Raw genomic sequence first — 14,291 nt, 5'->3', positions numbered from 1 at the left:
AAATGACCAGTTGGAAGCTTAGTGGTGGAGACGTTGACGTCATGTGACCGTGGTGTAGTTGGTTTATAGCCTAACATTAGCTTCTTACTTCAAACATCAGAACAGTGGTGTTCATCTGAGAAGATGATCTGATCAACTAAACCTGGACCATTGGCTTTTTGTGGAGGAACCAGGCTGATGCTAACTCCAGGGCTGGACTACAGAAACACATCATCACTGCAGAAATCTATTCATCCAAGACTGATTCAGAGTTCAAAATAAGATGCTGCAGATTGCATAAGATGTTGACAGTGAAATGCACCCTGGGAATTGCAGTTGGCCTCTCTCCTCCAGTTATTACATCCACAGGCTTCTTGTGCCTTTGAACCAGAGATTTTTCTTAAACATATTTACTTATTTGTTCACCTTTTGCTCTAATGTTTGAGTTTCTGTTGATTCAACACATGAAGAGAGTGAGTTGTCAATCACCGTCTGCCTGGAGCTGGTTTTAACTACTTTAAGTTAGATAGTTTAGTTCTGTGGTTTCCAACCTGGGGGTCTGGCCCCGCCACAGGGTCACCAGATAGACACCTGGGTTTATGAGAAGATGAGAGGAGAGAAGAAAAGTTCTGATTCATAACCTGCCCAGTAGTTTAAGAAATCAGGAGCAGTAACGTTGTGGCTGGCGAGCAGAAACAAACCCTGAGCAGAAACGGATAAAGAAAAGGGTTTTTTGAATGACAAGTTTATGGTCAAAGCCCTGCCAGATGTTTCTCTCCACAAGACCAAAGTTATTTACATTTACTATCAGTGTGAAGTGAGTTACCACCAGAGCATGTCGAGTCTCAAATACTAACTGATGGAGAATATTCTGGACAGTATTTGTCATTGTTTTGGATTGCTGCAAAAATAATAAACATACATTTGCATAAAGCAAGCATATGTGTCTACTCCCGTATTTTATTAAGTATTCAAAACTTGAAAAATATCCCTTTAAGGTACATTAAGAATAGAAAATAGGAAAAATGTGTGATTAATTTGCAATTAATGGCAAGTTAACTATGGACAATCAACTGTGATTAAATATCTTAATCGTCAGAACAGCCCTAGTTTTCAGTTTATGGATTTTACTTTGATCTGTGGATCATTAACAGTTATAGAAAAAAATGCATGTGAGAGGTTTAGAGGTGAAAAGACTTTGGTGAAGTTGTTAACAACTCATCTGAAGACATCTGGACCAGGACAAGGAGACACAACCAGGCACCGATTTTCTATAAAAAGCTGTTGGATAAATGCAGTAGGGTAGAAATATAAAGTAGAAAAGATGAGATACCCAAGTAGTGTATAAGTACCTTAAATTTGCTTAAGCACTTAGTTGCTGTATATTTCCAAACAACTGGACTTCTTCCATCAGATCAATGCAATGAACTGGTCAATGGTCGTCTTTGGAAACAGGCTCAGAAACACTGGTATCATCTGTCCTTTCTTTTCCTGTGTCAAAGCTCATCTTGGTAAATATTTCTGTTGTTTGCGGTGATGATTTTGTTTTGTTAAAACCCTTCACAACATCTTTAAGTACAATAATCTCTCTTAATCTCTGTGGTTTAACTTAACATTTCCTGATTTTTACAGACTCGTCATTGGATCTTTGCCACTTGAGTTTTAACCCTCAGCTTTGGTTCTTTTATTGTTCCTAACAATAGATAATCAGCTGCTCCTCTGCCTCAGTTTATAGTCAGCTCTGTTTATTCAAGATTAGACGGTTGACGACGACTCATCCTGATCAAACAAGTGGTTTACTCTTTAATCCAGTCTGGCTCTGTCTCCACCATCTACTCATCCAACACTCGTAAAACAGCAGAATGTGGAAAATCTGAGGAAGGTCACTCAATCTTTTACAGCTGCACAGACAGATGGACATGAATTTTCATGCAGGGAGTAAACTTTAAATCTGTGGTTGTATCTAAAAGTCTTCCAGGTCTAAACTTGCCCCAACCTTTTATTTCTTTTGATGAGTGTTGAGTTGACATGAGGATCTCTCTGCATGTAAAGTAAATTAGCAGGTGATTGTACAGGTGATGGGTGGATTCCACATTTCTCAGACACACCCGCCGCCCATTAACTGTGTTTATGTGTCAAACAAAAACATGTGTCTCCTCCCCGGCTTGGCACCAGCTCTCCATCCTGCCCTCTGCCACCCTCCTCCTCCTCCCCTATCCATCTAATGGTATAAAAAATCTGCCTCTCTCTCAGCTCTCCACTTTCTCCTCTCTAGCTGAAGCAGAAAGACAGCCTCCTTCATCCTCATCACCAGACACAGTCATGGCCCTCCACAGAGGCACCAGATCTGTTGGCGGCGGCGCCTACATGAGCAGCAGTAGGTCCATGCACGGCGGTGCTGGTGGCAATTATGTCCGGATCTCCACCGGTGGCTCCTCCATGTCCATGCATGGCGGAGGCGGCGGTGGTGGAGCTAGCTTTGGCTACAGCTACAGTGCAGGAAGTGGCGGAGGAGGTGGAGCTGGTGGTTTTGGATTCGGCGGCGGTGACGCCAACAGCATGGACATCTCCACCAACGAGAAGGCCACCATGCAGAATCTGAATGACCGTCTGGCTACCTACTTGGAGAAAGTCCGCAAGCTGGAGGCGGCCAACGCCGAGCTGGAGCTGAAGATCAGGCAGTTCCTGGAGAGCAAGGCCTCCCCCTCCGCCAGAGACTACAGTGCCTACTTTGCTACCATCGCAGACCTGCAGGGAAAGGTAGGCTCACCATCAAAGTCTGTTGAACAGGAACTTCCTGTAGAAACAACATTGAGAGAAATGATTTAGGAAATGTCACAGCATCAGAGCTCAGGTTTAATGGTGAGATAAACAACAGTCAACACTTGCTGACTGAAAAGAAATCTGAAAATGTACCTTTAACCTCTGCTCCAACTGAGATCAAATATCATGTTTTTTGTCTGCTGCTACTTTGTCCACCAACCTGAACAGAGAACTTTAAGAGCGAAGACTGAAATCTAACAGCATCTCTTTCCTCTTTCATCCCCCAGATCCAGGACTCTACCAAAATCAACGGTGGCATCTACCTCTCCATTGATAATGCCAAGCTGGCTGCCGATGACTTCAGGCTCAAGTGAGTGAATTCATTCATTATTGTTTGGCTACAAGTGAATCTGAAATTAGCATTAAAGGCCAGTGACATCAAGATTTAAAACTGCAAAACTTGATGCAGATCTTGAGATCAGAGGAGGCAAAATAAATCTGTACAACTCTGGCGAAGTTTGGCATGACCAATGACCAATAAATAATCAATAACAAAGAAAAGTTGTATCTCTGATCCAGTGAGAGTGGTATAGATTTAGAAATGAACCTCATGTTTGTTGCTCAGGTTCGAGAACGAGCTGGCCATGCGTCAGTCGGTGGAGGCCGACATTGCTGGGCTGAGGAGAGTCCTGGACGAGCTGACTCTGGCCAGGTCCGACCTGGAGATGCAGATCGAAGGTCTGAAGGAGGAGCTGATCTTCCTCAAGAAGAACCACGAGGAGGTTGGTGTCCTCTCAGAGATTATTAAACAGTTCCCTCAGACACTAGAAACATCTTAGCGGAAGAAGGATTGCTGCAGTCGGATAAAGGTTTTGTGAGCACTGAATCCTCACTTCCACCGTATTGTTGTTGGTTTGTAGGAACTAATGGCAATGAGAAATCAGATGAGCGGTCAGGTCAACGTGGAGGTGGACGCCGGTCCTCAGCAGGATCTCACGGCAATCATGGAAGAGATCAGAGAACACTACGAGTCCATCGCCGCCAAGAACCGCAAAGACCTCGAGGCCTGGTTCCAACAAAAGGTGAGAATGTGATGTTCTGTCACATTTGTTGGTCCAAACTGAAATATTTGAGTAGTAAATGAATATTTCTGCCAGTAAACATGTTATGACCATGCTGTTGTCTTTTCCCTCTCTACAGACAGAAACACTAAACAAAGAAGTAGCAGCCAGCACAGAAACCATCCAGACATCCAAATCAGAGATAACAGACCTCAAACGGTTGCTACAGAGCCTAGAGATCGAGCTTCAGTCGCAGCTCAGCATGGTGAGCATTGAATCTCAGGACACGTTTTCTTGTCATCATTTAAGATTTTTTCTGAGGCAATAAACAAACTGAACCATCCTCTCACTCTTTCTTCTGCAGAAAGCCGGGTTGGAGGGCACCCTGGCTGAGACTCAGAACCGGTACGCCATGCAGCTGGCGGGTTACCAGAACCAGGTGATCATGATGGAGGAGCAGCTGGTGCAGCTGAAGGCTGACCTGGAGAGACAAGCCAACGAGTACCAGATGCTGCTGGACATCAAGACCAGACTGGAGATGGAGATTGCTGAGTACAGGAGGCTGCTGGACGGAGAGGGCGGCGGCAGGTGAGACATCTTTAGCTCTCTGAGAATGACTTTGTTCTCATATCCAACCTCTCTAAGGCACTAAGGACACTAAAGCTCAGTAATTGATTACTAAGTCATTAAAATTGACAAACTGCCCCAAAAATAAAATGAAGCAGGGACAAAGTACATTTTATATTTCTTCATTATTATTTCCAGGTTTGAGATATCCCAAGATTACAGGCTCAAATAAGCACCAAAAGGATTTTGTGAAATGATGCTAGTTGTTGTGCATCAGTGTCCGTAAAGACTTTTTGCAGCTGTAGAAATTAACTGAGAATGAATGTCTAGAAAAAATCTGACAAAACCGCAAAATCTGACTCCTGTTTCTCTTTCCTGCAGCGCCTCTTCCTCATCTGCCTTTTCCTCCTCCATGTCCTCCTCCATGTCCTCCTCCACCTCCGCCTCCGCCTCCGCCTCCGCAGCCCCCGTCTCCACCTCTGTCACCAAACAGAAAATCATCACTGTCGTAGAGGAGCTGGTGGATGGAATGGTGGTGAGCTCCAAAGAGACCATCTCCGAGGCCCTGTGAGCACCAGCAGGAGGCGCTCTCTCTGCTCTCACACAGACATAAACATGCAAATAAAAGTCTGCTGAGGCGCTTTCAAAATAAAACCTCTTCTATTGTGTTTTTGTTTTTCACCTAAAGGGGCTGCAGTTCCTCTAATGACCGCTAGGTGCAGCATCAAGAAGTTGGCACCCCAGGCGTTAACAATGTGCAGGAATAAGATAATTAAAAAACAAAAAAAAAATTTAGTTTACCATTAAAATGTGATTATTTTCCTTTACCCGATTAGGTATAGTTCACTCTTTAAGATATTATGTCATCAAAATATCAACCGTCTCACTAACAATAAAACAAATATGAGATACCTGTGCACGGGGCCACAGCTCTGTCAAAAAACGTAATGTAAAATATAAACATCTCTTTCCCTGCAGTAAACAGCCCATGACAATTTAAAAGGACACTGATTCTAGGCATGTCACGATTATCCTGGCCAGCATAGTTGTGATAGATATTATTGCAATAATCATTAAAATATACTTTAAATTCTTAGATTTGATTAGATAGGACTGTGAGAGAGAGACAGGAAACGTGAATGACATGCAGCAAAGATCCAACCAGATTGGGAGTCAAACCGGGGACCAGCTGCTCAAAGCACTAAGGCCCATGCGGTACATGTCCCAACCATTCAGCTATGGGGGTGCCCCAACTCTTAGAATGATTTTAACTGTTCCTTATAGGCTGTGGTCAAATTAATGTTACGGTTGACAATAAAAGAAAAGCTGTGGTAAACGGCAGTCAATTCTCCAGAGACCGCAACTCCACTATTTGCTGTTTAGCTACATAGCTAACATTACCTGGCTAACATTAGCTTAATTCACTGGTGATGAAAACAGTATCATTATGTAACAAACATTTAGATAAACATCAACACTGATGGATAGATGGTTGTCATACAGATAGGAGCTCAAACTGGAGGTTGTTCGACCCAATTTAACTTTCTGTTGCGGGGGATACAGTGGGCGAGCCGAGCCTTCATGGTGACAGGCTTAGTATTTTGTAACGACTGGAAAGATGCAGCTCCCCCTTGTGGCAATTCAAAAATCACTACAGGACTGTATGTTGGCTAAACAGATTTTTAAAAAAGTAATTCGTCATGATATTAACAATCATACCCATTCACAATTATTCCGATGGTGGAAATTTACAACAATGAATTTGTTGTATTTTAAAAGCCGCAACGGGTGGTAAAATCATATATTATCCCATCCCTAACTGATTCTAGTAAAAATGTAAGTCCAAAAGACTTGAGAGAGAAATAGTATTAAAGGTTTGCAGGAGTTTATCTTACTCACCATAATGTGGAAAAATAACTTCATTGGTCTTTGTTTTTTTTAAACCTATGTAAATGTCACTGTTTTTTTTAACATAGTAGTTTTGAGAGAGACCACAAATCATAAGGAGCACAACTGGAGACTGAAAGAAAACAGGCAAAAATGCAAAATGTGGAGAATTTTCTTTCAATGCTTAGAAAATTTAATTGAGTTTGGTTGGTGACAAGCCAAAACTTTATCAGGTGGATGAGGTTGTTTGTTTCAGTTTGTACCCATGACTACAGTATCTCTAAAATCCTGGCTACATCCCTGATTGTGAGGATTGTTGTTTATCTAATCAACACAGCCTCTGGCTCTAATTTATAAAAGAAGAGTGGAGGCCATCACTGTCTGAACACAACCATATAAATCATTTGTCCATAACCCCGATACGACCTGTTGAAGGCATACTGCGCCTTTGTCGTCAGAAGAAAACAAAACACAAAACTTAAGGAACAGTCATGGTTTGGTTGGGTTTAGGTACAAAAACTACTTGATTAATTTTAGGCAAAGAGGTTAAAATGAGAGGACCTTCATTGTGCTTTGTCGGCCTTTATATTACAATACCTGACATCCTCCTTTTCTCCTGTCATTATTATAATAGGCACTAGAGGTCGGTGAACAATAAACAACTATGGGATGTGATAAACCGCTGGCACAGCTGACCTATGGGGACATTTTTTACAGTTTGACTGTAGCAGGGGCACTGTCCAACGAAAAATAAATCTGAATTAAACCTAAATCTAATGTTAACCCTAAAATCAAGTGCAAACTGAGGACATGAAAAAAATGTCCTCAGTTTCACTAAAAAAAATACCCACTTTCCAAAAACGTGTCCTCACTTCCAAGGAATGTCCTGATCTTTTAAAAAATGTCTTAACTTTCAAAAAAAAAAAAAGCTGGTCCTTACAAAAACACAACTTTACACACAAACTAAGTCCCTACAGAAGTCTGCAGCCTGTAAAGCTGTAATCAGCTGGAGTTGATCTTCCACTTTAAAACAGCCACCGGCGTATTTACTCTCATTACATCAACACTGAAGGAGGCCAGGTAACCATGGTGACACTCATTGAAGATTTGCCTGTGTTGTGCGTGCCAGTTTGAAATGCTTGTAAAAACACACTGGCTGGTTTTACTACCAGAGGACGAGCATTCAGATGGAGTGAGTCATTTTAACCTGCTCAGTGTTACAGGTTTACACTGAAAACTATTCCAACAAAACTTGATAAAGAACTCAGGAAACCTGCTCAGAATCCAAGACAAACAAATAATTTAAAGTCAGAAGTTAAAAGAAACAGCAAATATTTACTCAAGATAAAATAAAACAAAAATAAACACAGGAGTGAAGCATATTTCAAGTCATTGAAAACTGAGGATATTTTAAGTGGAGACATTTTATGAAACTTAGGACATGACATGAAAATGTTTTCAGAGAAAAAGTAAGATTTTTTTAAAAGAAATTTTAGATTTATTTGGAAATTGAGACATTTTTTTAAGTGAGGACATTTTTGGATGATTTTGTTTTATGGCTCTAACACACTGGGATTTAAAATGGCAAAATGTATATGTTGTTATGCTCCCATTTTACATGCAAAGCATACACAGCTACATAATAAAAAACAAAAATCCAACAATGTAATTTACACATTAATAAAAATAATACAACCTCTCTAACAAGATTTCTACACAATATTTCACTCATTATACTTTGTAAAGTTCAATTACAGGACTTTTACTTTACACTTTCTAGTGTAACTTTAATAAATAGTATTCTAATTCTTCTTCTACAGCTCTCAATGCTGGCTGCAAAATAAAAATACTTCATTGTACTTATAAGCACTGGATTCAAAATAACACTTAAGTAAATGGACAATCAAAAATTTCTTAATAGCAAAATGTACTGACAGTACCAAAGTAAAAGTACCGGTTCTGTGCAGTAAAATGTTCCCAGTGGCTGCAGTTAGATTTATAGTACAGTCCAGTGATTCCCAACATAGGGGTCGAACCCCCAAAAAGGGACAACAAATAAATATGAGGAGAGAGGAAATAAAAAAAAATTCTGAATTCACTGATCTGTTCTCAGGTTTTGGAGTTGGGTTGTGAAATATTGGACACTTTACCAAACTGTTACTGCAGAGAAACTATATGAGCAGTTTAAAGGGAAAATGTTTTAGGAAATCTGAAACATGACATGAGGGCACAAACCAAAAAGGTTGGAAACCCTTGGCATAATATTTTATGAGATTGTCATATGTTTTCACAAACATGATTTACGTGATTCTGTCTGGTTAAATGAAGATTAATTAACAAATTACATGATGGAGGTTGTCAGTGGTTTTTCTGGATCTGAGTTTCGACTCTTTTTCAGACAAAACTTCTCATAAACTAATTTTACTGTGAACCAGCCGCAGGGTAAATAACGGCTCATTTCCTGCTGCGTTTTGTCACAGCAAACCGAGGCTGAATGAGGAGCTGACACAAAGCATTTCATTGTTTGCTTGTACAATAACAGGAGAGAGAAGGGAGCCTGTTTATAGTCCTGTATGGTCCAAAGAAACACAAGCAGCTTAGGGACAGCAGACAGGTTTGGACATGCAGAGAGGAGTCAAGGGTTGAAGGTTTGAAATGTGCAAAAGTCTGAAGCAGATTAGATTTCATCAGGTTTGCAGTGAAGAAGATACACCTGAACAAACGACATTACTGAGTCACCTGAAAGACATTTCAGATACAGATAGCAGAGCAAACACATGGTTGCGGATGTGATATTGTTGTACAACAGGCCTATACTTTAAATTCCTGCTGTGACTGGTTTGTGGCTGCTGCGGTTGTTTGACATCCTTCTGCTGGTTCGACATGTGTGTCTTGCCCTGAGGCATGTGATGGGGGCTGGACTCTGAACCCCTCCCTCACTTTCAGGGAGGCATAAAAGGAGCTGTGTCCCATCTCTCCTGCATTCTCTCCTCTCCATCCAGAGCAGGCAAACTCCTCTACCATGGCCAGCATTTATCGCACCAGCTCAACCAGGGGCAGCCTCCTCGGGTCCATGAAGGCCCCAAGCGTGTACGGTGGCTCTGGAGGCCATGGGGTCCGCATCTCCAGCACAAGTGCTGCCAGGAGCTTCTCTTCTGCTGCTGGCGGTGGTGCTGCTGCAGGAGGCTTCAACCTGGCTGACGCCATCGACATCAGTGACAATAAGAAGATGGCCATGCAGAACCTGAACGACCGTCTGGCCTCCTACCTGGAGAAGGTGCGCAACCTGGAGAAGGCCAACGCCGAGCTGGAGCTGAAGATCAGACAGTTCCTGGAGAGCAAGACCAAACCTGAGGGCCACGACTGCTCTGCATACAAGGCTGTCATCAGTGGGCTGCAAGACCAGGTGAGACCAGGTTCTGATTCTGTACTCAGATTTGTCTAAGACTATAGCAGAGACAAGAAAGAAAGACTAGAAATATGAGATCATGTGAAAATATCAAGATAAGAACTCTGCATGAAACTGAAGATGCTCCTTTTGTCTGAAAGCTTTTTATGCTTAAAAGTAAATCTTCTCCGGCACAAAAGCTCCGTCCTTACTGACATGAAACACCCTGAGGCAGGTGCACAGTTGCAGCCGCACACGGACATGACTCGTTGTTTCCTGTAGGGATGAATACAGGTGCAGCCACACCCAAACTACACCGAGGCCACCTGCAACCGCAGCACTCAGGCTCTGCATCTGGTTTTGCATGAACAGAAAACCACTAAAACAAGAGGGGGAAATTTGACTTTTACTTACATAGTCTTATCTTCTTTTTTTTTTAATCAGATGTGCAGCTGCCTCACAAAACTTTGTGTTCACCCTTTAGAGACTTGTTGATATCAGTGAATTAAATGAAAAACATCCTAAATCTGTACTCCTTCTGTTTTCAGATCTTTGACGCCACCCGCATAAACGGATCTCTCTACCTGTCAATCGATAATGCCAAACTGGCTGCTGATGACTTCAAGGTCAAGTGAGTATCCAAACACCAGTAGCTGCAGTTCAGATCAGTATGACTCACAGCTGTAAGATGAAGTCTTATTTTTCTGTTGCCTTCCACACCCAGAAATCTCCTTGAACAGAATTTACTGATGGAGCTACAAGTAATCAGCTGCTGCTTACAGCCCCCAGATTATGGGAATATTTAATTTAATCAGCGTCTCGAGATAACTTCTCAGCGTCTCGAGATAACTTCTGTTGTGAATTGCGCTATATAAATAAATTTGACTTGACTTGAATTGACTTCTCATTAGTATTGTGTCTGATATTGTGATGTTCGTGTTTTGGATGAAGCAGCTGATGTGACCGATGCTGCTGCCGTTACAGGTTTGAGAACGAGCTGGCCATGCGTCAGGGTGTGGAGGCCGACATCGTCGGGCTGAGGAGGGTCCTGGACGAGCTGACTCTGGGAAGATCCGACCTGGAGATGCAGATCGAGGCACTGAGGGAAGAACTCATCCAGCTCAAGAAGAACCACGAGGAGGTGGGTGTGAAACTGCAAGCTCACTCTGATTTAAGATACATTATGAAGTACTTCAACCAGTGACATAGAGGATGCCTTTATCAAAGCAGTACGATTAAAGAAAATTCAGAAGATGTTGAAACTTTTTCTTGAAGGCTCAAACTCTCCAAGAAATGCCAGTCTCAACTTATCAGTGTCCAAAGTTTTATTTAAAAAATATTTAAATAAAAAAAATCTAATCATCAACTAACTTTTCGTTGATCTGGATGTTCTTCTGCAGGACCTGCTGGCCCTGCGGTCTCAGATGGGAGGACAGGTGAACGTGGAGGTGGACGCTGCTCCTCAGCAGGACCTGTCCGCCGTCATGGCTGGAATCAGAGAACACTACGAGGGTGTCGCCAACAAGAACCGCAAAGACCTGGAGGTCCTGGTTCCAGGCCAAGGTGAGCTTTAGAAACCTGCTGGTGTCAAGTAAATCTTGATTAGATTAGATAGACACTGGCTTTATGATATAAGATAGTGTTATTATTTACAGTAAAACATTAGTTTACTGCTGACAAACTGTTCATCCAGCATTTAATTAGAAAAATAACTACCTTCTAGTGAAACAGGAAGCAAGAAGTCTGAACTACCTCAACAGACAGGGAGCACCTCCTTAATAAAATATGTTCATCGAGCAAAACCTAGGCAACACCTGGGACCTCTCATTATCAAAGAACTGGCAATGTTCAGTGCACAAAAAAACAGTAGAGTATCATCTGCATACTGATCTATGAGACGTTGTTTTAAACAGTCACATTTTTTTCTTGTTACAGACAGAGGAGGTCAATAAGGCTGTCGCCGTCAGCACAGAGTCTCTCCAGTCGTCACGCTCTGAGATCACAGAGGTCAAACGCACACTGCAGAGTCTGGAGATCGAGCTCCAATCACAGCTCAGCATGGTGGGTTTCTAACATCTCTTGGTCATTTTTAATTTAGACTCGACTGAGTCTATAAATCTTTGACGCCATCTTTTCTCCCCGTTAGAAAGCGTCTCTAGAAAGCACCCTCGCAGAAACCCAGAGCAGGTACGCCAGTATGTTGGCAGGTTACCAGAGGCAGGTGTCCTCTCTGGAGGAACAGCTGGCCCAGCTCAGAGCCGACCTGGAGCGTCAGGGACAGGAGTACCAGATGCTCCTGGACACCAAGACCAGGCTGGAGCTGGAGATTGCAGAGTACCGGAGGCTGCTGGATGGAGAGCTGATGAGGTGAGCTGACCAGTCCATACTGTAGATAAAATTATAACGGTACATGTAAGAAGTTTCGTTAGCCTGTTGATCGAAGTTAACACAGCTCCTGTTTCTGTGTTTTCCTGCAGCACTTCTTCCTCTACAACCTCTACAACTCGTAAGGTGGTGATCGTCACCACAGAGGTCGTAGACGGTGAAGAGGTCAGCTCTAAGTCTGAGACACTGTGAGACAACAACATCTGTCAACACAACACCAACTGTTCTCAGAAATACACAAATAAAATACTTCTGATGAACTGAGCCATTTGAGTGTGTATCTGTTTTCTTTATTATTATTCTATTATCTTGTCTATATATTATATATATGTTATTATACTGTAGTGAGGACACTGAGGTCATGTAGGTGAACTTTACATTATTACATTACATTCTCTTAGGTCAACAAAAACTCAACCACCAAAACCTGACTGGGGGTTATCCAGCTCAGATCAGATCACAAAACTGAGTCGTCATTCCTGCAAGAACATACTGGCTTCACAATAAAGCAATAAATATTTTTTTAGCTTTGTTAACCAACTACAGACTGTCAGTGTCATTCTGGTTTTCAAATACAGCAATAACCCCTCAGAGGGCGTGGCCCAGTGGAAAAGAGTATTATGGAGTGACAAATCCAAGTTTAAGTTGGAGAGAGATGGAAGAAAAAGTGTTGTTGGCGCTATTGTTCGAATTGATGGGATCATGAATGCTGAAAGTACAGACGGGTTATAATTCATCATGCCATTTCTTCTGGAAAGCGTCTGATTGAGAATGGTTTTATTTTTCAGTATGATAAATGGTAAATGGACTGTACTTATATCGCACTTTTCTAGTCTTTTCAACCACTCAAAGCACTTTACACTACAGATCACATTCACCCCATTCACACACATTCATACAGCAATTGTTCTATACAATAGTGCTTTCTAGCACAGACACACACATTCACACACCGATGACAGAGGCAATTTGGGGTTCAGTATCTTACCCAAGGATACTTCGGCAGGCGGACTGGAGGAGCCGGGAATCGAACCTTCTGATTGGTGGGCAACTGCTCTACCTGAGCCACAGCTGCCCCTATGATAATGATCCCAAGCTCACTAGAGGAAGTGTGGGATCACCTGGACAGAGAAAGACAGCCAAATCTAAAGAACAACTCTGGGAAGTGCTGATAGAAGCCTGGTATAATATACCAGAAGATTAGCTCAGAGAACTTCCAAGATGAGTTCAAGATGTGCTTAGTGCCAAGGGAGTAGTGCCAATAAATAGATTTTTGCCTGTAGAAGCCATTTTGTTGTTAATATTTTACTGTGTACATATATCTCCTGTTTGTATCTTAATAAAGAGACTGAAAAATAAATATGGATGGTCATTAAAACTTTGATAAACAACAAAGCTAGTGGTGGCCTAAGACTTGCACAGTAACGTATGTTGGGCAAAATTTTATAAAATAAAAAGCAGTAACATATGTGAGTGTTCACAGAGCATAAACAACGGCTTTGAATGCAGCTCAGCCAATCACAACAAAGGACCAGAGGTATCCGGGTTGTAACAGAGCTTCTAACAAACAGAGGGAGCATTGAGTTTATACCCTCTCACCTGGGCTCTCAGTGTCTTGGTTTGTTGTTGAGCAGCAGAAAAATATAAAAAGTGATCGTGATAACTCAAAGAAAACTGTACCAAAAGCCAAGGTTAGCAACACTGGGCAGACGCAGAAATCGGCGTTGTTTTTATAGGGACTCGCATCCTGCCTCAGTTATCATAGAAAACCTGTCTTATGTCCAGCCCCTGACCCCAAAACTTAATCAATCATGCTTATATACTCTCAATAATTGTATTAAATGATCTGTACTTATTGAAGAATGTAGTGATATTTATCTATACTCCATTTTAACTCATCTAAAAAGAGGTGGTGTCTTTAAAACTTTATGTGCCTTCTCAGGGCTAAAAGCTTTTAAGCCACTTCTTTAAAAACCTTTTTATAGATTGTCATACTCTTGATTCTTATTTTTATTTTTTATCTTCCTTGATTATTTTTAACCATTATGTTCTTTTCATCAGAATTTATTCCAATTTGTAGCACTTCTGCTATTTTTTCCCTCTAAAACTGCTGTATAATTTTAAACGGTTTTGTTTTCCTTTGTCTTCATTTTGCATTTTGTCTTGTAAAGCACTTTGTAGCTGGTCTGCGAAAGATGCTATATAAATAAAGTTCATTGTATCAGGCCTGTTGTCCCACTAAACCTGAAGAATCCTGCATG

General features: G+C 41.7%; 1 protein-coding gene and 1 pseudogene across 1 annotated transcript; both read left to right on the top strand.

The window, feature by feature from the left end:
* The first annotated feature begins 2,236 nt into the window (after nucleotides 1–2,236).
* LOC108891012 (keratin, type I cytoskeletal 13) lies at nucleotides 2,237–5,024 on the top strand. Its single transcript, XM_018688113.2, has 7 exons — nucleotides 2,237–2,739; nucleotides 3,030–3,112; nucleotides 3,368–3,524; nucleotides 3,663–3,824; nucleotides 3,943–4,068; nucleotides 4,168–4,391; nucleotides 4,752–5,024. Exons 1-7 carry the CDS (start codon nucleotides 2,302–2,304, stop codon nucleotides 4,939–4,941), a joined length of 1,380 nt encoding a protein of 459 aa, XP_018543629.1. The 5' UTR covers nucleotides 2,237–2,301; the 3' UTR covers nucleotides 4,942–5,024.
* Nucleotides 5,025–9,211: 4,187 nt separating this feature from the next.
* On the top strand, nucleotides 9,212–12,294 carry LOC108891014 (keratin, type I cytoskeletal 13-like; annotated as a pseudogene).
* The last annotated feature ends 1,997 nt before the right edge of the window (nucleotides 12,295–14,291 follow it).

Source organism: Lates calcarifer, linkage group LG11 (assembly GCF_001640805.2).
Source record: "Lates calcarifer isolate ASB-BC8 linkage group LG11, TLL_Latcal_v3, whole genome shotgun sequence".
NCBI lineage: Eukaryota > Metazoa > Chordata > Actinopteri > Centropomidae > Lates > Lates calcarifer.
This window is presented reverse-complemented; position numbering and strand designations above follow the sequence as displayed.

What these genes read in the sequence shown, in the direction of transcription:
- LOC108891012 (XM_018688113.2), top strand. Translation starts at nt 2,302, where the DNA reads ATGGCCCTCCACAGAGGCACCAGATCTGTTGGCGGCGGCGCCTACATG. An exon ending in TCGCAGACCTGCAGGGAAAG is followed by an intron (nt 2,740 to 3,029) that starts GTAGGCTCACCA and finishes TTCATCCCCCAG; the next exon opens with ATCCAGGACTCTACCAAAAT. An exon ending in TTCAGTCGCAGCTCAGCATG is followed by an intron (nt 4,069 to 4,167) that starts GTGAGCATTGAA and finishes TTTCTTCTGCAG; the next exon opens with AAAGCCGGGTTGGAGGGCAC.